Genomic DNA, 24,793 nt, shown 5'->3' with positions numbered 1-24,793 from the left:
ATACAAACACGATCCCGTCACCACTTCCCAGTTTTCACTTTCACCGCAGGAAAGCCGGGAAAGGGAATAAACCAATCTCTTTATATTTAATTTTAATAAAAAGGGGGGAAAAAAATAGTTTGTGGAAATGAATTTTTTTAATATCAAAATTAACCCGGCGGGAAAGTTTGGCCACAAAAAAGTGGATTTTCCATCTTGGAAGTGTCCAAAGCCAGGCTGGACGTTCTGGGAATAACCTGGGGTAGTGGAAGGTGTCCCTTGGCCATGGATGATTCCACCCAAATCATTCCAAAATTCCAGGATAAAAGTGAAGAACCTTCACCTGGACCTGCATTCCTTTACCCCATATTTTATTTTTATTTTTATTTTTATTTTTTTTAATTTTAATTTTAATTTTTATTTATTTTATTTTATATTTTATTTTATTTTAACCTCCTTCTTTCACTTCCCATTAAAATTATTCTGCATTATCACAGCCGTTTCCTGGTTTTCTTTTCCAGTGAAATTCTTGTAAAAGGGAAATTCTCCTAAATGGGAAATCTGGATAAATTCCAAATCCCTGAGGATTTGGGCTCCTCCTTCTGGGACCAGCCCCAATCCAGGGCTTCCCTTCAGAGGGAAAAGGGATTGTGGAAAATTAAACCAGCCAGAAGGAAGAATTCCAACCTCTGAGGACGCTTTGTCCATGTTGGTTTTTTTTAAAATTTCAATTTCTCTGTGCCCACCCGCCTCACCTGGAACTTTTTCCACGCTCCCAAATCCTTGCAAACCTCTTCCTGCAGGAACAACCCCCCTCAAACATTCCCAGCAGGAACAGCCCCCCCTCAAACATTCCCAGCCTGTCCACGTTGAAATTTTTCAATTTGCATTTCGGGATCCCCCATAAATCCCTTTTTGTCCATCCCATTTGTGCGTGCCCCGATTTCCCCGTGCCGTTCCCGATGTGACGATCCCAAAAGTGATGGAACAGTCCCAAATGTGATGGGATGATCCCAAATGTGATGGGATGATCCCAAAGGTGATGGGATGATCCCAAAGGTGATGGGATGATCCCAAAGGTGATGGAACCATCCCAAAGATGATGGAACAATCCCAAAGGTGATGGAACGATCCCAAAGGTGATGGGATGATCCCAAATGTGATGGGACAATCCCAAAGTTGATGGGACAATCCCAAATGTGATGGGATGATCCCAAATATGATGGAACCATCCCAAAGATGATGGAACAATCCCAAAGGTGATGGGATGATCCCAAAGATGATGGAATGATCTCAAAGTTGATGGGACGATCCCAAAGTTGATGGGACGATCCCAAATGTGATGGGACAATCCCAAATGTGATGGAACAATCCCAAAGGTGATGGGATGATCCCAAATGTGATGGAACAATCCCAAAGGTGATTGAATGATCCCAAAGTTGATGGGACAATCCCAAACATGATGGAACAATCCCAAAGGTGATGGGACAATCCCAAATGTGATGGGATGATCCCAAATGTGATGGAACCATCCCAAAGATGATGTAATCCCAAATGTGGTGGAGCCATCCCAAATGTGATGTAATGATCCCAAATGTGATGTAACGATCCCAAAGGTGACGTAACCATCCCCATATCTCATCAGATCAGCCCCCGAGCCTCGCGGATCCCGCGTTTCTTGTTTGGCTCTTGGAGGAAAAGTTGGGAAAAAAAAAAAACCTCCGGTAACGAGGTCACGGGCGGGGTGGACCCCAAGACCTCGGGATTGACTCATGGGCTCCGCCCCATCCAGCTCCAGGAGTTGGAAAATCTCCAATTTCCAGCTCCACGCGGGGCTCGGGAAGAGGAGGAATGGGAATTATTCATTTTTCAGGTTTTGGGGTTGGGTTTTTTGTGGGTTTTTTTAAGGTAGTTCCCAGAATTGGTGAGGTTGGAAAAGATCTCCGAGGTTGAGTCCAAACTGTGCCTGATCCCAGACCAATGTCCAGGGATTCCTTGGACACCTCCAGGGGTGGCTACTCCAAACCTTCCTGAGGCCATTCCAAGGTTTTTCCCCTTTTCCAGGAGGGATTTTCCCAAATTTCCCACCCTAAGTTTCCCCTGGCACAGCTTGAGGCTGTTCCCTGGCATCAGACCCCAAATCCACCCTGGAAGATCCCAAAATTCCCCCTGGAGTCTCCTCACTGAGGCTTTTTGGAGAAGAACCACCAGCTTTTCCAGCCAGAGCTCAGCTGGATCCTTTTTGGATCAATCTGATCCTTTTTGGATCAATCTGATTCCTTTTGGATCAATCTGATCCCTTTTGGACCAATCTGATTCCCTTTGGAATCAATCTGATCCTTTTTGGACCAATCTGATCCTTTTTGGACCAATCTGATCCACTTTGGATCCAGCTGATCCAATTTTTTTCCTCAATCTGATCCCCACAGATCTTTTTTGGGTCCATTCCATATTTGTTTGTTTGTTTGTTTGTTTTTCCATCAGTCCTTCAAACAAACCTGCAACATTCCTCACTCATCCGCCTAAAACTATTATTATTATTATTATTATTATTATTATTATTATTATTATTATTATTATTATTATTATTATTATTACTACTACTGCTTTGAATTGCAACCGAGGGTGCATGAGGAAATCCTGGATTTTTCTGCCAATTTGCCTTTTTTCCCTCCTTTTCCCACAAACCCCTCCCACCTTTTTCTCTCCCAGAATTCCCATATTTTTTTATGGCAGGGGGAGCTCGGCTGTTCCTTTTCTTCTGATTTTCAGGGAATGCCGGGATGGTTTGGGATGGGAGGAACCTCCAGGATGATCCGGATCCCTCATTCCCATTTCCCATCCCACAACTCCTCCTCCTCCTTTCCCTTTCCCCCCCTTCCTGACCCGGTAAAATTCTCCTTTATTAGGGGAAAACTGGCGCCCAGGAGTGACCCAACCTGCGCGAGGATTCTCCATCCAGGGGAGGATCTGAGGCTGGGGCACACCCAGGTATTAATCCGGTTATTCCCAATAACCTGTCATTACATTCCCAATATTGCAAGGCAGCAAAATTCGGGATGAGGTCAGGGAGATCAAGGCTTGGCCCAGGGGAAGGGATGGGGCTGCTTTTCCTCCTTCAATCCCTTTTCAGGGTGAAGAAACCTAAAATCGTGGAATGGTTTGAGTTGGGAAGGTCCTTTAAAATCGTTTTATTAAAAAAAAAAAATTTGCGTTATCCCAGGATGTTCCAACCTGGATTTGGACAATTCTGGGGATGGGGCAGCCAAAGCTTCTCTTGAAATCCATTCCAGAGGGAACAATTCCTGCCCTAAACCCAACCTCAATTTTCCCCTTTTTCAGCCTGAATCCATTCCTCTTTTTCCATAACCACAATTCCTCCTCAAATCCAGCAGTGAGGAGAGCACTGGAATTTCCAACAGACTTTTATTCAAGCTGAACCTTTGGCCTTGTTGAGCTGGACTAATCAATGCTGTACAAATAATCACAACTGAAACAACAAAAAAAATTTCCTCTGGAAAACAAAACTTTTTTTTTCCCTGGGAAAATTTCCTTTTCCCTCCTTGAATCCAACTCTAAATTCATTTTACAGGATTTTGTGCTGCCGTCTCCGGGGTTTAATCCTTGAAGGATCTCAGAGGAGGCTGCCAGATTTTCTTGCTGAGACGAGCAGCTTTAATGAGGCAACGAAGGCAAATGAAGATTTAATTAATATCTTTCTCATTAATGGGTGATTAAATTGGATCTTAGCACCACGCCTGGGTGAGCCATGGGGCGATACAGGAATGGGAATTCGCTCCCTGGCGTTGGCTCATTCCACAGGCGTTAATGAAGAATTAAAATTAATTATTACCAAGGGTGGAACTTCTCCCATGCCCCAAATAACCCCAAACTTCAGCCAGGAGCGCCCACCTGCCCGAGGGGCAGATCCTGCAGCTCTCCAAAATCCCAAAATCCCGGAGGCTGGGACAGAATTCCAAGGTCATGGAGCCCCGTTCTCACCTGTGCACCCAGAATTCCAAGGATTCCTTGGACACCTCCAGAACTCCAAACCTCCCTGGGCAGCCCCTTCCAAGGCTTTTTCTCTTTTCTAGGAGGAATTTTCCCAAATTTTCCACCCTGGCACAGCTCGAGGTTGTTCCCTCTTGTCCTGTCCCCATTCCCTGGGATCAGATCCCAAAATTCCCCCTGGATCTTCCTTTTCTCCAGCCTGAGCCTCCCTCAGGATTCTCCATCCCCTTTTCCAGCTGCTCCAGCTCTTCAATGAAGGTCAAAAATCTCCTCAATTTTTTGGGAATTTGGGGTTGGGCTGAGCTTATCACAGCTCCTTCTCCAGCCTTGCCCAATCCTGGGGGCTCCAGCTGAGCCACGACCTCAAAAATAATTTTAAAAAACCCCCAACCCAATCAAACTCTCGGTCCTTGGAATTCTCTTCCACCTTGGGAAATTCCAAGATCCTGGAGGTGACCCTGACCTGGAGAAGTCGTTTGGGTGGTGGCCCCAGAGGGACACCTGGCCCAACTTTTAGGACAGACCCAAATTCCACCCAGGCACTCCAAGTTTCACCCCCTGGGGGCTGAAATTCCACATTTCCCAAGAGTTTTATCCGGGGAATTAAAGACCATTAGGTGCGTTTTTGTTTCCCAAGATGAAAGATTCCCAGGAAATCGGGGTGCCATGATTATTCCCAGCAAATCTCATTGGGTGGTGGGGAAGAATTCCTCAGTTCCGGGGTTATTTGGGTGTTTAATTCTAATTTAATTTAATTTAATTGCTGCCTTTCGTGGTGCTGGAGGTTAAAAAAATGTCCCCAGACCTCTCCAGGAGAGAGGAAATCCAAATAAAAATGTGTTTTGTCCTTAAATTCTTAGGGATGAGACTGAGATTTCCAGTAGGAAATGGGAGGTTGCCAAAAATTTGATTTTTTTAATGGGGTCGAGCAGAGGGAATCACATCAGAAATGGACATAAATGGAAATAAATTGTCAGAAATTGACAAAAATGGACCAAAATTAACATAAATTAACATAAATGAGTAGAAATGGACAGAAATGAACAGAACTGACACCCTGCTCTGATCTGAGCAAGAAAAGGGCATTGAAAACGCAAATAATTAACGAGCAGTTGGTGGTGATTTGATTTAATTTAATCCCATATTTCCCCTTCAATCTCACAATCATCTAATGAAAAAAACCACCCCCCAAAAATCACCATCCCTTTATTTGGAAATCGGATTCCAGGCGCCACCTCAGGAACTGCTCCAAAACTGAGATACCAGGATCCAGTTCTTAATTATTTTATTTTATTTTATTTTATTTTATTTTTATTCTATTCTATTCTATTCTATTTATTTATTTTATTTTATTCTATTTATTTATTTATTTATTTTTATTATATTCTGTTCTATTTATTTATTTAATTTAATTTAATTTAATTTTATTTTATTTTTATTTTTATTCTATTCTATTTATTTATTTTATTTTATTTTTATTCTATTCTATTTATTTATTTTATTTTATTTTATTTTATTTTTATTCTATTCTATTTATTTATTTTATTTTACTTTATTTTTTTTAAAAAAAACCTGTTTATTTTCCTGCCCTGGGCGTTTTTGGTCGTTCCCTTCCTGGAGCCTGGAATTGCTGCGATAAAATCAGGGGGGGGAAAAAAAAAAAAAAAAAAAAAATGAAGGTTGAGATGTTCTGCCCCGATCCGGGGTAATGACACCGACGATTTCCTCTCTGCCAAGCGGCCTCGGAGCCCAATTTGGAAAATTATAGGGAAGAGCAAAGCAGCTGCAGCAGCTTCCTCTGATTTCATCTCCGTATGCAAAGCAGCCGGGAAAGATCAGAGCAGAGCCCTGGAATTCCTAAAGCCAGAAAATCAATTTACCAGCCACGACAACAACAACAACAACATCAACAACAACAACAACAACAACAACAGCATCGACATCGGCGTGCCAGGAAAAAAACAGGGTGAGGAATCTTCTGGATAAATCTCTGGAGTTGGTTGGTTGGTTGGAGGTGAGTCTGGAGCTCCCCTGCACAAATTGTTGCTCTTTAAAATTTATTTTTTTTTTTTAATGTAAAAAAGTACTTTAGGTTCTTATTTTTTTTTTTTTTTTCCCCCAAGCAAACCCTTTGCAGAAAAAGCCAAAATTCCTGATTTTATTTTTTTTTTTGTTTGTTTACTTTAATTTCAATTTCCAGAGGGATTTCTCTTCCAGCTGGGAAGGGAGTTTATCTCCTTCTCTTATCTCTTTAAGGAACTCTTTGATCTGAGGCAAGTTCAGGACTTGTGAAATGAGCTTTGAGCTTGTGCCAGGGCTTTGCATTTGGCAGCTGATTTTATTTTATTTTATTTTTTTTTTTTGGAAGGATCTCTGTGGAATATCAGGGCTGGGAAATTCCACAAAAGAAAAAAAATCCCATTAAAGCTTCCCAGTTCCAGAAACCAAACCTTGGCGATTTTTGGGCTTTTTTTATGCTTTAAACCAATTTTCTCTCCATTGAAAAAACCTCCAAGACAATGGGACGAGGTTCTTATGGACTTTTCTCAAATATTGGGTTTGGTAACTCCTGGAATTGCCTCAGCTGTCAATCACTGTAATTAATGGGTGCTTTTAATTGCCACAAATTAAATGAGTCAGACTGTTCTGTGCTGCTCGTGTGTCTCCTCTGCTCATTAGATTGATTCCAGAGCCATGAAATGTAAATAAAATAATTTATTTGGTGCTTTGGCTTCGTGTTTTCCTTTCGTTTTAACAGTTCACCACAACTGAGAAGGAAGAGGTTTTTTTTAATGAAAATGTGGGAGTGGAAATCACATTATCAGCATTTTTCAGCCTTGGGGATTTATTTGAGCTGAGTTTGTGGGTCTGGATTTCAGGTGATGATGATGAGATGAAGAATTGATAAAATTCCTGATAAAATATAAAATCCTATTTTTTTATAAAATATAAATCCTTTTTTTTTTTTTTTTGCTGAATTTCTGATGGAATTCTTGTCCAGGAATTGCTTTGGTACCTCAAACTTCCTACTTGGAATGTGAAAAGGAAATTATCTGCCCAAAGGACAGCTCCAAGTACAGAAATTCCCTAAAAACCCGTGGAGTGAACACAAAGAGACCACAAAGCGAAAATTTTAGGGGAAAATCCACTTTTTTTATGGAAAAATCCCCCTCATTTGATGGTGGAATTCCCAAAAATGTCCCAAGAAAAGTGAAACACCTGGGGCACTCCGTGTGGGCCTGGGGATTTATGTCCCAAATCAGAAATTCCATAAAATCTCACAGGGTGAACACAAAGTGACCACAGACAGGTGAAATTAATATTTTAGGGAAAATCCTCCTTGGTTGATGGTGGAATTCCCAAAAAAGGCCCAAGAAATGTGAAGCACTTGGGACACCCTGTGTAGGCCCGGGGATTATCCCAAACCTCATGTGGGCCTGGGGATTTATGTCCCAAGTCAGAAATTCCATAAAAACACACACAAAGTGACCACAGACAGACAAAACGAACATTTTGGGGAAAATCTTAAATAAAAAAAAGAAAATCTTTGGCTGATGGAGAGATTTCCAACAAAGGCCCAAGAAAGGTGAAGCACCTGCAGCTCCCTGTGTAGGCCTGGGGATTATCCCAAACCTCATGTGGGCCTGGGGATTTATATCCCAAGTCAGAAATTCCATAAAAACCCACACAAAGTGACCACAGACAGGTGAAATTAATATTTTAGGGAAAATTCTCCTTGGTTGATGGTGGAATTCCCAAAAATGTCCCAGGAATGGTGAAGCACCTGCAGCTCCCTGTGTAGGCCCGGGGATTATCCCAAATCCTGTGTGGGCCTGGGGATTTATGTCCCAAGTCAGAAATTCCATAAAAACCCACACAAAGTTACTATGGACAGACAAAACGAACATTTTGGGGAATATCTTAAATAAAAAAAAAGAAAAAGCTTGGCTGATGGAGAGATTTCCAACAAAGGCCTGGGAAGGGTGAAGCACCTGCAGCTCCCTGTGTAGGCCTGGGGATTTCTATCCCAAGTCAGAAATTCCATAAAAACCCACACAAAGCCACCACAGACAGACAAAACGAACATTCTGGGGACAATCTTAAATAAAAAAAAAGAAAAAGCTTGGCTGATGGAGAGATTTCCAACAAAGGCCCGGGAAGGGTGAAGCACCTGTGTGGGACTGGGAATTATCTCCTAATCCTAAGGCGTTATCAAAACAGTTGCGACAAGGGGAGGCAGGAGCAGGGAAAACATTCCATTTCACAAGGGGGTTGCGTCAAGGTGGCTCCCAATTTCCTTTCTCCATGACAGGATATAAAAGTGCTCCTGCCTGGCGGCCCTGGAGCTGCCTCTGCTGACTCGCTCTCCTCGCTGACTGGGTAAGTCAGATTTAACTGAATCAGCTCTTAATTAGGAGCAATTTGGTTTATGGGGAGCTTTGATCAGAGGTTTTATGTCCTATCCTTAAATGAGGGTAGAGTTTGTTCTCCGAGTTTTGCGTGGGAAGTGGAGTTTGGGATTAAGGTGGATAAAAGCGGGGAAAGGAATGGGAGGTGGAAAAATGATGGTGGTGGGAGGGATTTTTAGGAATTGAGCAGGGAAAGGGTCACTCCAAACTCGTGAGCTGGGTGGGATGGATTCCCAAAAGGAGCAGGGAAGGGAATGATGTGGGAGAAGGATGGGGAGGTTCTTCCCAGAGAGACAGGACAAAAATACAGAAAAACTTTGGGGTGACCCAACTGTGGCCTTCCAGGACCTGAAGGATCCAAAATCAACATGGGGAGAAAATTTCCAAGGGATGGAGCACCAGGAAAAGGGGGAATGTGCTCACGCTGATGGGCAGCAGGTTTAGATGGGATTTTAGGGATAATTCCTTCCCTGTGAGCCTGGGGAGGTCCTGGGATGGAATTCCCAGAGAAGCCGTGGCTGCCCCATCCCTGGAATTGTCCAAGGCCAGGCTGGACGGGGTTTGGGGTCTGTGGAAAATGTCCCTGCCCATGGCAGGGGTCAGAACTGGATCTTTAAGGTGCATTCTGTAATTCCATGGGGCACTAGAGAGGAGAGGGGACAGAACTGGAAACGTTTCCCCACAATTCATCTCCCTTGATTGGTGCAATTTATGGAAAAGAGGATTGTGCCCTAGAAATGATCTTTTAAAAAATGATTATTTTGATTTTTTTTTTTTTTAACCACAAACTCATTTATTCAGATGATTTAATCCCACACATCTGCACCTGTCCATCCAAACAGCACCCACCCAAATCCCCATTCCCATTTGGGATTCCCTTTTCCAGCAAACCCCAAAGGGAATCATCTCCCATACACCTCCCATTTCCCACCGGATATCTCAGCCACATCCCTAAGAATTTAGGGACAAAACACATTTCTCTCTCACGGAGAAACATTTTTCACCTCTAAAAAGCGGCGATTAAAGACTCAAACACCCAGAAAACGCCAGAACCGAGGAATTCTTCCCCATCCTCCCAACCCTCCGGCCGTGCCTTCACCGGGCTGGGATCTTTTCCTCGTTCTAGGTCGGATTGGGAACGATGTCGTCCTACGGGCAACTGCTCAGTGCCCGCTGTGCTTCGCCTTGCGAGGTGACCTGTAGCCAGCCCTACGTGGATGCCTGCAGCGAGCCTTGCATCACCGCCTGCGGCGATTCCCGAGCCATCGTCTACGCCCCACCCGTGGTCGTGACATTCCCGGGGCCCATCATCAGCTCCTGCCCCACGGAGAGCATCGTCGGCTCGTCCATCCCCGAAATCGGCGGGGGAATGGGGTCTGGAGGGGGTGGGATGGGGTCTGGAGGGGGTGGGATGGGGTCCGGAGGTGGAGGGATGGGATCGGGATGGGGGTCTGGAGGGGGTGGGATGGGGTCTGGAGGTGGAGGAATGGGATCGGGATGGGGATCCGGAGGTGGAGGGATGGGATCGGGAGGAGGAGGGATGGGATCGGGAGGAGGAGGGATGGGATCGGGATGGGGATCTGGAGGGGGAGGAATGGGCTCCTCCTGCGGGGGAGGCGGCTCCCACGGGATGGGGTCGGGGGGCTCCTGCGGGGGAATGGGAGGGGGCTCCTCCTGCGGGGGTGGGATGTCGCGGCTGGCGAGCCTCTACCGCAGCTCCTACTTCTCCGGCTACGGTAGGAATTATTATCCCTATTCTTCCCGAGGGTACTACAGGTATCGCTACGGGAACTACGGGCCTTTTTAACCCTTTAAAGCTGAGGGATGTCCAAAAGGAAAAAAAAAAAAATTAAAAATAGGATGCAAAGTAGTAGTTGACAGCTAGGAATTCCAAGCGGTCTCCGCTCCAGCTGACGCGGTCGGAGCCGGGGTTGTTTGGATCTCGTTGTGCTTTATCCAAGGCTTAGGATCTCGATGTTCCTTCCCTCCCTTTGTCCCTCGCTCCTGTTGTGTTTTGTACTCCCTGAACCCCGAAGAGTCAAACCAGTCATGGACTTGGCTGTGAAAGTGGCTGGCTGGAAAAAGAATGTTCTGGAATGAGTGCTGGACTGCAGTCCAGGCTGAACCGGGAATGCTGAACTGGGAATGCTGAACTGGGAATGAATTCTGACATGGAGATTCTGTTCTTTGCCTCTGCACTGCCTCATCCCACTTTTTGTTTGTATTAAAGCCCTGTTGCATCACAGCCCCGGGTTCTGGCTTTTGTTTCATCACAGTTTCAGTTACAAACCGGTCTGAAGGAAAGGAATCCTCATGCAGCAATTAATCCTCGTCAGAGGGGAATTAATTCCGCTTTAATGCAAATATAATTAGCCTGAAATTCCTCAGTAAACTATTTTCCCTTTCTGATCCGTTCCACATTATCCAATAAATAAACAGAGAATAATTTCCAATAGTTTGGAAAAAGCCGGGGAGGGACTGGGGCAGCTCCCAGTTAAAACCAGTTAAAACCTGGAGCCAGGGTAATGGTGGATTGGGATATTTAGGGGTGACCTCATTTTGTGGGGATCAAAGGTTGGACTTGATGACCTTGGAGGTCTTTTCCAGCCTAAATGATCCTGGGATTCTGTGGAAAGGAAAACCAGGAAGCTGCCGATGCGATCCGGAAAGATTTTTATTAGGGCTTGAAGTAAACGAAATAGAATCAAACAGAGAAATTCACTGGTGGTCCAAGGGCAACCGAGCCACCCCCGTGAGTGACAAAAGCCACTTCACACAAGGTAAAGCCGGAGCCCTTCCAGAAAGAAATTCACAGGATTCCACCGGGAATTCTGAAGCATTTCCACCCCACCAGAAAGGACGAGATTAATTAAAGAGTTCCAGGACAGACACCAATCATCCCACGGGAGACACGAGGCACAACAGGAGGAGATGTGGGTCTGGTTTTTCAGGGAACAGCCTCAGAATTCCAGGCCCGGCCGTGGATCCGTGTCCTGGGTTTTCATCTTCCAGCTTTGTTGGTCCTTTAGGATGAGCCCCAGCTCCCCAGGCAGGACCCGCGGCTGCCGCGGGACCTCCGGCCGTAAACGGAGCCCCCCGTCCCCAGGGATCCCCCGTGACCAAAGGCACCCCCAGACCCAAAAGAGCCCTTGGCTCCCAGCACGCTCCCATAGCCACAGGACCCACGGGAATTCTGCATCCCAGAGCCAAAGGAGCCCCCACGCCCAAAGGCGATGCCCGAGGAGCCTCCGTAGCCAAAGGAGCCTCCGTAGCCAAAGGAGCCTCCGGGTCCAAAGGAGCCACCCCCAAGCCCAAAGGAGCCCCCCACCCCATAGGACTCATCGGAGACGTTTGGAGCACCAAAAACCACGGGTTGGGACGCTCCCACAACGCTCTCCTGGGCGCAGGTGCTGAGGGTGGGGCCCGGGAAGGTGAGGACGACGGGAGGAGGGAACACCACGGCCCTGGAATCTCCGCAGGAGGAGACGCAGGGCTCCAGGCTCCTGCTGTAGGCACAGGGCTGGGGACAGGTCACCTCGCAGCCTGGCTGGCACTCGGGGCCCACGTTCAACATCATCCTTTGGGAGCCGCGTTCAAGCTGGGAAAGGAAATGTGCAGGTCAAGGAAGCAGCCGCGGGTTCCCAGTATGGACCAGTTGTGCTTTGTCCTTCTCCAGCTGCTCCCAGTTTAACTCTCCCCTCACAGATCTCTGTTTTTTCCTGCTGTTTCCTTCCTTCCTGACCTGTTCTTCCTTTCCTACCACCACATCTTTTTTTTCTTCTGAATCTCCCTCAAAAAAAAAAAAAAAAACAACCAAAAATCTTCCCCTTTTCTGTGGGGTTGAACATCCTGACCCTTAAACAATTCCTTGCCCAGAAAAGTCCCGTTAATTCCCTTTCCAAGGAAGAGTTGCCTTCAGAAAGTCCCAGAGGAAAATCTTCCTTGCTCTGCTCTTCCCTTTCCCACAACTTTTCTAAATCCACTCTTCTCTCCCTCAGCCTTTCTAGAACTGCCGGGATTTTGCAAGATAAAAAAGGAGAAATTTTAAAATTCTGAGGAGCACAATGAAGTCAGACTCACCTGGCTGTCTTGCAGGGAATAAATCAGTGGAGCTGCAGGAATGGGAGATTTCTGAGGTCTCTCCCCTTTTATCCCATTTTTAGACAATAAGGAAGATGCGACGTCACCCATCATTTACCAAATTCTTGTCACTTACAAAGAAAAAGATCCTCTTAAGCCTCGCCATTGTTTCCATTTCAGCTCGTAATCACTGATCATTTCCAGCCCTGCTTTGAGTGACACAAACCCAAACACCCAAAAGTCTCCTTTTGTCTCAAACTTCACGGCGAAAAAAATCCTTTCGGCATCGTCCTGGTTCCAAAGGAAACAGGAGTTGATCCCTGTGTTTATTTTCCTCCAGTGACTGGCAGGAAGGTGGCTCCCCCTCATGTCACTCCAACAATTGGGGTGTAAGCCTCAGATTTGGGTCCAATCCCTCCCAAAAGGAATCATCCGACCTCGGGTAGGGGGGGTCAGGGCTCTTTTCAACCCTTCCTGCATCCAGGGATGGAGGGGATGAAAAAAAAAACCACAATCCGGAGGGGCTGAAGGGACACGCGACGACCTCTAAGCCCTGAAACCTCTGAGTAATTTTAATCAAAACTCGCTTTGATACTGAGCCCTGAAACCTCTGAGTAATTTCAATCAAAACTCATTTTGAGGATGCTGAGCCCTGAAACCTCTGAGTAACTTCAATCAAAACTCAATTTGGGGATGCTGAGCCCTGAAACCTCTGAGTAATTTCAATCCAAACTCAATTTGGGGATGCTGAGCCCTGAAACCTCTGAGTAATTTCAATCCAAACTCAATTTGGGGATGCTGAGCTCAGCGTTGTCCCCGGGATGTCACCGGTGCCAGTGCGAGGGCACGGCCCAAGATGTCACCAGGGCTTTGTGCTCCGAGGTGGATCCTAAACCTGCAACCTTGGAATTGTCTTGGAAAAGCCCTCCAAGGTCATCAAGCCCAACATTTGACCCATCACCCCCCGGCCACCCACACCAATGTCCAGTTGTTCCTCGGACACCTCCAGCGACTCCAAACCCCCCCTGGTCAGCCCCTTCCGAAGGCTGAGCGCCTTTTCCATGATGAAATTCCTCCTGGAATTCTTCACAGATGGGTTTGACCTTCAAAAATTATCTCATCATCAACCCAAGCCAGTTCTTTAGTGCAGACTTGCAGCGTTGATCTGTCCAGGCATCGCTTAAATCATTAATAAAAAAATAACAGGCAGGGGTCAGGTTCCATTGTAAATCCAGTCAGCCCCGGGATATTGCACAGGAACGGGGCTGTAAAATTCCCACACAATGAAAAAGCCAAATTTATGATATGAGACTCAGATTGTATATGTCGAGGGTTGATTTGCTAATTGGAAACTATGAAAATAATTACAGGCGTTAGAGGAGTCACACAGGGGGAAAAAAAAAAAAATAAATCAGAATTTGGTAAGGGTGAGAGATTTTTATGGGATGCTTCAAACCCCAGGAGCTGCCTCCAAGGAGGTATAAAAGCAGGAACATCTCAGGAGTCTCATCAAACCTTCTCCTGACTTCTCCTGCTACTCCAGGTGAGTTGGATTTTAAGGTGATCTTTGCTCTCTCTCTCATTCTCTGTAGCCACAGATTGAAACAAGGACTCGTTCCTTGATTTTGGGGGTTTGAGCCGGGAGATGTGGCAGTGAAATCCCGCTTTTCTTTGGAATCTCGCTGCAGCCTCTCGGAAGAAATCGGTTTGATCTTTAAAGGTAGAATTTTTGGGAGTTGCTTGAATTTTTCTGGTGGCTTTCAAAGCTTGAGACGCTTAAATTTACCTAAAAAACGAGTCCGAGGTGTCTTCCACAGGGGAGGGAGAAATGGAGGGAGAATCCTCCCAGGACAGGAGGATTTGAGGGAGGAGGTGAAGCCACACCTCGATCCCCTGCCCACTTCTGGGTCCCCTGGCTCAGGGAGGTCATTGAGGCCTCGGAGCAGCTGGAGAAGGGTCTGGAAAATCCTGAGGGATCTGGGGGGGGGGGGGAGGGCTCAGCCTGGAGAAAAGGGAGATCCAGGGGGAATTTCGGGATTTGGGATCTGATCCCAGGGAATGGGACAGGACAAGAGGGAACGGCCTCGAGCTGGGCCAGGGGAGGCTCAGGTGCAAAATTTGGGAAAATCCCTTCTGGAAAGGGCTGGCCAAGGGATTGGAGTGAGCACCCCTGGATGTGTGTGAGGAATTCCTGGAATTCTGGGTGTCCAGGTGGGGATTGATCCCATCCTGGACTCGATCCTCTCAGAGCTCTTTTCCAATCTCAGGGATATCCCTGGGGGTGTCTGAGGAGGAATTCCTGGAATTCTGGGTGTCCAGGTGGGGATTGATCCCATCCTCGACTCGATCCTCTCGGATTTCTTTTCCAACCTCAGGGATATCCCGTGAGCAGGAAACACAAGAATCTCAGGGATATCCCTGGAGATATCTGAGGAATTCCTGGAATTCTGGGTTTCCAGCTGGGGATTGGTCCCATGTGGGACTCGATCCTCTCGGATTTCTTTTCCAGCCTCAGGGATATCCCATGAGCAGGAAACACAAGAATCTCAGGGATATCCCTGGAGATGTCCAAGTAATTCCTGGAATTCTGGATTTCCAAGTGGGGATTGGTCCCATGTGGGACTCGATCCTCTCGGATTTCTTTTCCATCCTCAGGGATATCCCGTGCCGTGCGACATTCCCTGACTCCACTTTTTTTTTTTTTTTTTTTTTTTTTTTTCTTTTTTTTTTCCCCCAGCTCCTTCTCCAACCCAGAGAACCATGAACTGCATCAGCTCCCGGTGCCTGCCCGGCTGCGAGGTGGCGTGTCCTGAGCCCTGTGCCTACAGCAGAGGCCTCGGCCCCTGCGTGGCCTCCTGTGGCGACTCCACAGCCCTGGTCTATGCCCCTCCCGTCTGGATCACCTTCCCCGGCCCCATCCTGAGCTCCTGCCCCCAGGAAAGCATCGTGGCATCCTCCATGCCCCAGCCCTCTTCAGGGATGGGGGGCTACTCTGGTGGCCTGGCAAGAATTGGGGGTTCCTATGGGTCTGGGGGCTCCTATGGGTCTGGGGGCTCCTATGGGTCTGGGGGCTCCTATGGGTCTGGGGGTTCCTATGGGTCTGGGGGCTCCTATGGATGTGGGAGCTCTTCTGGGGGCGTGTCAGGGAAGGGGGGCTCCTCTGGATGTGGGGGTTCCTCCCCGGGGGGCTGCTACCTCAGGAGGTTTTACAGCAGCAGCAGCCGCGGATCCCGCCTGGGATACTGAGGAAGATGAAGATCGGCGGGCCCGGGAGAGAAATCCTCCAGATCCGCGGCTGGGATCGGCTTTTCGGAGAAAAAAAAATTAAAAAAAAGCATCAACGGGAGCCTCCCTCGCTCAGGAACTCTGGGAACTGGGCCCTGCATTTCCCCTTCATCTTTAATTAGCAGCCTCTGATAATCACCTTTCCGTGCCACCTCCTTCCTTCCACTGCGCCAAGAGAAGGAATAAAAAAACAAAAAAAAAAAGAAAAGAACAGCTTGAAAGGCCTGGCACCGAGTTTGTCAGCGCAGCCCTGAGAGGAGAAGAACGAAGGGTGGATTCCTCTTGGACAGCGGAGCTGAAGGGAGGAGTGGCTGTTTGGTGTCACCCCGTAGTGTGTTCAAATCCTATTAAAAATCCTCCTGCATCATCACGTTTTGCTGGGGTTTCCTTTTCTCCGCGGCGCCGTTTCGGTCCCGTCCTTTCTTCTGCCTCGAGCTGGTTCAGCAGAGCAGCAATCACGGGTTTATGATAATTGGGCGGTAATTGTTTAAGTAATTGGGGTTGTGAAAGCGAGGGGTGGGATGAAACATCCGAAATTTCAGCGCCAAGGAGTTGGGTCGTTCTGTGGGGGGACACAAAGGTGACAACTCTGAGCTGCAAGGGCGAGCGAGTGAGGGGTGGGATGTGTTTGGCTGAAGGCTGGAAAGTCAAAATGGTGTTTTTTTTTTATTTTACACCCTGGTTTCTCTCAGCTCCTCCCTCCTCAAGGATTCTGCCCGTTCCTGGGATCGGTAAAATCCAATCCTTGAGGCTGGAAAAGATCTCCGAGGTCATCGAGTCCAATTTTTGGTCCATCTCCGCCTCCCACCAGAGCAGTGGCCACGTCCAGGAATTCCTCGGACCCCTCCAGGGGTGGCCACCCCAAACCTCCCTGGGCAGCCCCTTCCGAAGCCTTTTCCCTTTTCCAGGAGGGATTTTTCCCAAATTTCCCACCCTGACCCAGCTCGAGGCCGTTCCCTGGGAGCAGAGCCCAGCTCCATCCATCCCACCGCCGTATTTAGAACCGGTTTTTAGGAATTATCTTGATTCCCTGCAGAGCTCCGAGGTTTAGGAAACCCCAGCAGGTTTTCAGGAGTATTAACAAACTCAAACCAAGATAAAAATCAGAGAACTGGGGACTGGAACCAAAGGAAAACCTCCAAAAAAAAAAAAAAAACAACACCAACTCTCCTTGATTTTCTGAGCCGTCACTCCGAGCTCGCAGTGCCAAAATGCTTCGAGATGTGGAGAAATTTCTGGCGGCTGTGGCATCATCAAAGGTTTTATATGACAGCCAGATGTCACCGGGCTGTGCAAGAGAGGATTTCCCAAGGGACGAGTGACACAAGAGCACAAATCCCGCCCGGTTCTGTTGTTTTCCGTCGTTATCGTCGGGATGGCAACACAGAGAGAGCCCCGGGTCTAAAGATGAGCCGAAAGTGACCTAAAACCCGGCTTAACTCCTTTGGAAAAAACAGCAGGAAAAAGCAGGAACACCCCCTTCCTTCCCCCCCCCAAAAAAAAAAAAAATTAAAAATATTTTTAATATTTTATATTGAACTATAGAATCCTTAATATTTATGAAATCAGGAAGGGTGAACCGGAATATGGGAAATATCAGGAAAAGGAAGTTGTCTGTATGAGAGATTCCTGCTTGGAAAATCGAATTTTTTTCACTCGCTGTTTAAGCTGAAAATAGATTTTAAAAAATTTAATTGACAGCTCTGGAGATAAACAGAAAATTAGATGACACACGACTAAAGTTGCTTAAATTCTCCGTGTACCTAAAGAGGTTTAGGAATTTTAATCTGCGATTAATTTAATGATGGCACGCAATAAATTAATCAGCTCCCAGCAAAACCTTAATGGGGCTGAAGGAACAGGCTCAATTGGAAAACAATTGGATCATTTGTTTGCAATCGTGGCGAAGCTCTGGAGAGAGGAGGAAAAATCCCACAAAATTCCAGCTCAGCAAATCCCGGAATGTGTCAGAGGGTGAAACCAGAGCTCCAAATTCCCGTTAAAGTGGCCTGGAAATCACTCCAGGATTTAAGACGGGAGAATTTCAGCTGGTTCGGGGCAAAGTGGTTTCCAACAGAAGGATTTGTAGAGGAAAAAGTGGAAAAGAAAACGTGAGGCAAAAATAGGGATCTAAAAGGGATTTAATTTTGAAATATTTAAAAAATTGATGGTGGGAAATTTGTTGTCCTCCCCTCTCATGAAGGGGCCTGATTTGCACACAAGAGCCTCCATTCCTCCCAAATTCCTGAAGCCCTCAATCCTCCCAAATTTTTGGAGCCCCCAATCCTCCCAAATTCCTGGAGCCTCCAATCCTCCCAAATTCCTGGACCCTCCAATCCTCCCAAATTTTTGGAGCCCCCAATCCTCCCAAATTCCTGGAGCCTCCAATCCTCCCAAATTCCTGGACCCTCCAATCCTCCCAAATTTTTGGAGACTCCAATCCTCCCAAATTCCTGGAGCCCCCAATCCTCCCAAATTCCTGGAGCCCCCAATCCTCCCAAATTCCTGGAGCCTCCAATCCTCCCAAAAATTCCTGGACACTCCAATCCTCCCAAATTCCTGGATGAGGCAAAAAAAGACGAGGTGGGAAAAGGAGTTACAAGGAAAAAGAAAAAAAGCCCAACGAGGGGAATTTGAATGCGAGAGAACTTTAATGCCAGGGAAGGGTCGGGGGCAGGGTCACACGCAGGGGGCACAAAGGACGATCCCCAGGGCTTTGGGAAGCGATGCAGATCCACCAAGGCCGGAGAAGGCGATTCCTTGCACGTCCCTGGCTCGCAGCTGCCCCGGGAGCTGAGCCCAGCCCGGCGCTGCCTCAGAAATAAAAGAAGCCGCAGTTTCCTCCTGCCAACCTCCTGGAGCTGGAGCTGCCCCCTCCATAGGAGCCCCCGGAGCCGAAGGAGCCGCCCCCAAAGGAGCTGCCCCCGCCGCAGGAGCCCCCGAAGCCCCCGCCCGAGGAGCCGAAGGTTCTTCTGCTCCCGAAGGATCTGCTCCCCCCATAGGAGCCCCCGGAGCCGAAGGATCGGCCCCCTCCAAAGGATCCGCGCCCGGAGGAGCCCCCAATTCCCCCATAGGAGCTGCCGCCCCCATAGGAGCCCCCAATTCCCCCATAGGAGCTGCCGCCCCCATAGGAGCCCCCAATTCCCCCATAGGAGCTGCCGCCCCCATAGGAGCCCCCAATTCCCCCCGTGGATCCTCCTCCATAGGAGCCCCCCACGGAACCGCCCCCGGAGGATCCCCCAATTCCCCCCGTGGAGCTGCCGCCCCCTCCATAGGGCCCCCCGATGGCGCCCCCGGATCCCGAAGATCCCATGGCCCCCGACGGGAAGGAGGTGCCCACGATGCTCTCCTGGGGGCAGGAGCTGAGGATGGGCCCCGGGAAGGTGATGACCACGGGAGGAGGGTAGACCACGGCCCGCGAGTCCCCGCACGAGGTGACACAGGGCTGGCTCCAGGCGTCCGCGTAGGGCTGGGGACACGACACCTCGCACGGGGACGAGCAGCCGCTGCTCAGCATCGCTCCTGAAGACATTTTTTTGGGGGGGGGTGGAACGGCGATCTGAAATCAAATCAGAGCTGCGAATTCCCAAAATTCCAGAGGGAACAGAAATCCCGCTCTGGTTTCCATCAGCAGGAAAAATGGGGGAAAGTTTAGAAAGATTCCCGAAAACATCACTGTGATAGAGCGAGAACTACAGCAAAGGAGTAAAATGAAAATATTCAGGGAGAAGACATTTTTTTGGGGATGGACGGCAACCTGAAATCAAATCAGAGCTGCGAATTCCCAAAATTCCAGAGGGAACAGAAATCCCGCTCTGGTGCCTTCCATGAGCAGGAAAAATGAGGGAAAGGAAAGTTTAGAAAACATCTTCTGTGCTAGAAAGGGAACGGCAGCAAAGGAGTGAAATGAAAATATTCAGGGAGATCCAGGCCTTTACACCATCACCTGTGTGGTAAAATCTGGAATTTCCTGGTTGAAGGAATTATTGCTCTCTAAATACGAGATCGCTCATTTCCCTCCATCCTGAATAAAAGCCAAGCTCGGGGTAGTTAATTTGTAACCTCCCCATCAAACAATCAGGGTTTAATTGACGCTCTCCCTTTGTGGTTTGGAACAGCACAACTTCATATTGTGAGATCTAAATCTCCCCAAACCATCCCCAGCCACAATGAACTTCCCTGCCCAAGGGACAGAATTGATAAAATGGAATAATTTGGGCTTGGAAAAGAACCCCAGGTCCCTGTTCCTGATCATTTCAGAGCTCTGACATGGAATTATTCCCCAGTTCAGCACCGACAGCAGCATCCCAGTTAATAAAAATGGAATTAGAGGCAGAGAACTCACCGGGCTCGCAGGGAATACCGGACTGAGGAGAAGGTGCTGGAAAAGCTGCAGGAAAATCCCGGTTTTTATACCCTCCCTGATGGCACCCAGGACACGCAACACAACTTTGGGACATCCCCAGAGACACTTTTCTGCTGTATAAGCGCCTTCTAATTGTAATAATTGCTTTGATAAGTGCTAATGATTAGTAAATCAACTCCTCATCAGCCAATACATGCACACACCCTCTGTCTCCCTTTAATCTTTAATTATTTTTTTGATGATTTTGTGAGTGCTGCCATTTCCTGACCTGGTTTGACTTGGGAATTGTGAAGGATCGGGAATTCCCTCAGCAAGTGCAAAAATTGGTTTGGCTTCGTCTGGGGAAATATTTTCTGTCGTGCAGAAGATTCCCTGGAAATCCAGAATTGGGAAAATAATACAGATTTTTGTCTTTATAAATCCTCGGATGGGAAGGGTCATCTTTTATCCCTGTTTAACCTAAGGAACTGGTTAAAAAGGACTTAAATTAATTCCTTGGATGCTCGTTGTCATCCAACGAAGCCCTGTGTGAGAGCATTTAATTATTGTAATTCTCCTTTGGTCACTCTAATTATCCTAATTCCCCTTTTGTCACCTTAATTATCCTAATTCTCCTTTTGTCCCCTCTTGGGACAGCTGCAATATTCCTGACATGTTCAGGAGGCATCACTGGAGGAAAAAATTTAAATATTTTTGAGTGCATGAAGCTGATTCCATCTGAAACAAAATAAAAGCATCTAAAGACTGGCCAGGATTATTTTTTTCAGCAGAATTCCCGGGTTTAAACCTCATTTGGTGAAAGGCAGAAATGCATGAAGAGATCACCAAGAAAAATTCCCTTTATCAATCTCCAGAAACATCAGGAGAGTTTTAGATGTGATGGATATTTTAGGGGGGATTGTCACAGGCAAAGATCTCACACAAACCCCAGACTGGGAGGGTTTTGGTTCTAAACCAAGGTCAAATGAAGAGATTCGAGATTTGAAATCTCGAAGGTTTGAGATTTGGGATTCAAAATTCGAGATTTGAGATTCGAGATTTGAGATTTGAGATTTGAGATTTGAGATTTGAGATTTGAGATTTGAGATTTGAGATTTGAAATTTGAGATTTGAAATTTGAGATTTGGTTCTCAGTCAGAGCTGTGGGAGACAAGCGACTCCAGTTTGGAGCTGGAATTTCACCCTGTTTTTCTTGGAAAGGGCTCCCTGGAGGTGTCCAAGGAACACCTGGACATTGGTCTGGGTGACCAGGTGGGGATCGGTCCCAGGTTGGACTCCACCACCTTGGAGCTCTTTCCCAACCTCAACAACCCTGAAATCCTGTGACCATCCCCTTTTTTCACATTTCTATCACGACAAAAATTTCTTACCGGTGATTATATAACTCCTACCCCCACATTTCTGGTGTTTCCAGACCCGACAGGAAAACAGAACACGAGGAGCCGATATCGGGGTTAAAGATCTTGCGACAGAACCCGAACAAGCCCCGTCAGGCCCCGGTGACATCCCTGGGTTTGACAGCTCTGCCAGTCAGCAATTCCTCCTTGACTCCTCAATTAACGTGAAACTTTCTGGGTTCCTCCACTTGGGTTGGGAAATATCGATTTACATGAAAAAAAAAAAAAAAATCCCGAGTTCTTGCCGCTGGTTCTCCCGTTCTGGCAGCTCTGGGAAGAGGGAGCATCTCCATCAGCTCCCCCCAAAAAATCCGGATTTTTGGTGTGGAAAGTGAAATATTGTGCACGGAACCTATTTATTAATCAATAAATCCCCTCAAGTGGACCCAAACCCACTCCAGCTTCAATTCCAGCGAGGCTCAGGGACAACACGAGCTCCGAGGTGACTCCGTGGGGGTCGGAATGTGGAGAAAAAAACGGGCTCGGAGCCAAGGGGTGCAGTGCTTGGAACGTGACTTGGGATTATTAATGAATTTATCACGTCACTTAGGAGAACAATTAGGACAATTAATGAAATAATCCAGCCAGCAAAACACGGTTTGGTAACGCGTGGGAAGCTCTTGCACAAAGCTCGACTCCCGTCCCACTGGGGGGTCGGGAAAAGTATAAAAGAGCTCTTGGAATTCTGCAGAGCCATCCACATCTGCTCCTCGTCTCCACTTCTCCACACCCGGTGAGTTGGATTTTCTTTGCCCTCTGAGTGAACGCGGGAAAATATTTTCTGGCTTTTCTCTCCTTGCCAAAAGGTGTTTTTCAAGAATATTTCTAAATTCTTATTTTCCTCCTTTTTTTTTTTTTTTTTCCTGCTCGTGGGAGGCACCAGAGGAGGATTTTTTTTTTCCATCTGGAATTTTGGGAATTGTAGTTAGGATTTATCCCCCCTGCTTCAGGTTCCTCCCCATCCCAAAAGATGCCTCCAGGAGGGTTTTCCACGGAGGGTTCGCTCTCCTGCAGGGCCAGTGGTGCCCAGCAATTCCATTTGACTTTTCCAGGCTTTAAAATCCAAAATCCCATCCGTGCCTGCCTTTGTAGGCACGGGATCAATGACAGGACTGGAAATTCCCAAGAAAATTCCTCGAATTTTCCAATTCAAGGTTGTTGGTGACCGCCACAATTTTATTTTATGGTCCAGCAAACTCCAGGGGATGAGCAGATCCCAAAGGGCCCTGGAGTGTGGCTTTGCTCTCCAGGATTCCCAGCACTGCCAGGGCAGCAGGAACCCCTTTGGGAAGCAGCAGAATTCACGGCAGAAAATTGCAGAAAAGGGACGAGCCTGACTCTTCCCAAACGCTCCTTTTTCCCTGCTCATGGAAGGCACCAGAGCGAGATTTCTGTTCCCTCTGGAATTTTGGGAATTTCAGCTCTGATTTGATTTCAGGTTGCCGTCCATCCCAAAAAAAATGTCTTCCCCTTGAATATTTTCATTTTACTCCTTTGCTGTAGTTCCTTTTCTATCACAGTTGATGTTTTCAGGAATCTTTCTAAACTTTTCTTTCCCCCATTTTTCCTGCTGATGGAAGGCACCAGAGCGGGATTTCTGTTCCCTCTGGAATTTTGGGAATTTCAACTCTGATTTGATTTCAGATCGCCGTTCCATCCCCCCCCAAAAAAATGTCTTCAGGAGCGATGCTGAGCAGCGGCTGCTCGTCCCCGTGCGAGGTGTCGTGTCCCCAGCCCTACGCGGACGCCTGGAGCCAGCCCTGTGTCACCTCGTGCGGGGACTCGCGGGCCGTGGTCTACCCTCCTCCCGTGGTCATCACCTTCCCGGGGCCCATCCTCAGCTCCTGCCCCCAGGAGAGCATCGTGGGCACCTCCTTCCCGTCGGGGGCCATGGGATCTTCGGGATCCGGGGGCGCCATCGGGGGGCCCTATGGAGGGGGCGGCAGCTCCACGGGGGGAATTGGGGGATCCTCCGGGGGCGGTTCCGTGGGGGGCTCCTATGGAGGAGGATCCACGGGGGGAATTGGGGGCTCCTATGGGGGCGGCAGCTCCTATGGGGGAATTGGGGGCTCCTATGGGGGCGGCAGCTCCTATGGGGGAATTGGGGGCTCCTATGGGCGCGGATCCTTTGGAGGGGGCCGATCCTTCGGCTCCGGGGGCTCCTATGGGGGGAGCAGATCCTTCGGGAGCAGAAGAACCTTCGGCTCCTCGGGCGGGGGCTTCGGGGGCTCCTGCGGCGGGGGCAGCTCCTTTGGGGGCGGCTCCTTCGGCTCCGGGGGCTCCTATGGAGGGGGCAGCTCCAGCTCCAGGAGGTTGGCAGGAGGAAACTGCGGCTTCTTTTATTTCTGAGGCAGCGCCGGGCTGGGCTCAGCTCCCGGGGCAGCTGCGAGCCAGGGACGTGCAAGGAATCGCCTTCTCCGGCCTTGGTGGATCTGCATCGCTTCCCAAAGCCCTGGGGATCGTCCTTTGTGCCCCCTGCGTGTGACCCTGCCCCCGACCCTTCCCTGGCATTAAAGTTCTCTCGCATTCAAATTCCCCTCGTTGGGCTTTTTTTCTTTTTCCTTGTAACTCCTTTTCCCACCTCGTCTTTTTTTGCCTCATCCGGGAATTTGGGAGGATTGGAGTGTCCAGGAATTTTTGGGAGGATTGGAGGCTTCAGGAATTTGGGAGGATTGTCGACACCTGGATGAGAACCAAGCCCCTTCACGAGGCAGGGGCAACAAATTTTGGGCCACATCCTTCATTATTTCCTCTTGGAATCAGAGGAAAAGGGAATAAATTCGCTGAGCGTTCCTAGAAATAGGAGCTGGTTTTAGGCAGGCTTGCCTCGGAAACGGGAACACAAAATTCCAGTTTGGATTTGCAGCAGAAATATTTTTCACCTGGAGGCCCCTGGATTGAGATTTTTCCTGAGGAATCACGGAATATTTGGCTCAGTCCTCCCTGAGCCTCTCAACTGGCAGGAAAAGACTTTTCCAGGAAAACTTGTCCCATCCTGCTGGATCTGTTTGGGCGACTCTGCTGCCTCTGGAAATGTCTGTGTGAGGCCTGAATGGGAATCAGAGAGGGGAAAAAAAAATAGAGAGATAAAAATAATACAGATGAATTCCCAAATAATTTTTTTTTTTTACGGCCATGGCATTGCTCAAGGATGGTTTTGAAGAATCCCAGGATCACTGAGGTTGGAACAGAAATCCAAGGTCGCCAAGTCCGAGCTGTGCCCAATCCCCACCCGGAATTCCAGAGCAGGAATTCCTCGGACACCT

The 24,793-nt window shown here is 48.0% G+C and overlaps 3 protein-coding genes across 3 annotated transcripts; 1 reads left to right on the top strand and 2 right to left on the bottom strand.

Moving 5' to 3' along the window:
• Positions 1 to 11,424: 11,424 nt before the first annotated feature.
• On the bottom strand, positions 11,425 to 12,590 carry LOC148220798 (uncharacterized). Its single transcript, XM_088154750.1, has 2 exons — positions 12,480 to 12,590; positions 11,425 to 11,997 (listed from the first exon to the last, which is right to left on the bottom strand). Exons 1-2 carry the CDS (start codon positions 12,588 to 12,590, stop codon positions 11,425 to 11,427), a joined length of 684 nt encoding a protein of 227 aa, XP_088010876.1.
• Positions 12,591 to 18,579: 5,989 nt separating this feature from the next.
• On the bottom strand, positions 18,580 to 19,296 carry LOC106863306 (uncharacterized). Its single transcript, XM_014892722.2, has one exon. The coding sequence runs from the start codon at positions 19,294 to 19,296 to the stop codon at positions 18,580 to 18,582; it is 717 nt and encodes a 238-aa protein (XP_014748208.2).
• A 3,902-nt stretch (positions 19,297 to 23,198) lies between these two features.
• LOC148220797 (uncharacterized) lies at positions 23,199 to 23,876 on the top strand. The gene has a single exon (XM_088181019.1). The coding sequence runs from the start codon at positions 23,199 to 23,201 to the stop codon at positions 23,874 to 23,876; it is 678 nt and encodes a 225-aa protein (XP_088037145.1).
• The last annotated feature ends 917 nt before the right edge of the window (positions 23,877 to 24,793 follow it).

Source organism: Sturnus vulgaris, chromosome 31, assembly GCF_052056855.1.
Source record: "Sturnus vulgaris isolate bStuVul1 chromosome 31, bStuVul1.hap1, whole genome shotgun sequence".
Taxonomy (NCBI): Eukaryota; Metazoa; Chordata; class Aves; order Passeriformes; family Sturnidae; genus Sturnus; species Sturnus vulgaris.
This window is presented reverse-complemented; position numbering and strand designations above follow the sequence as displayed.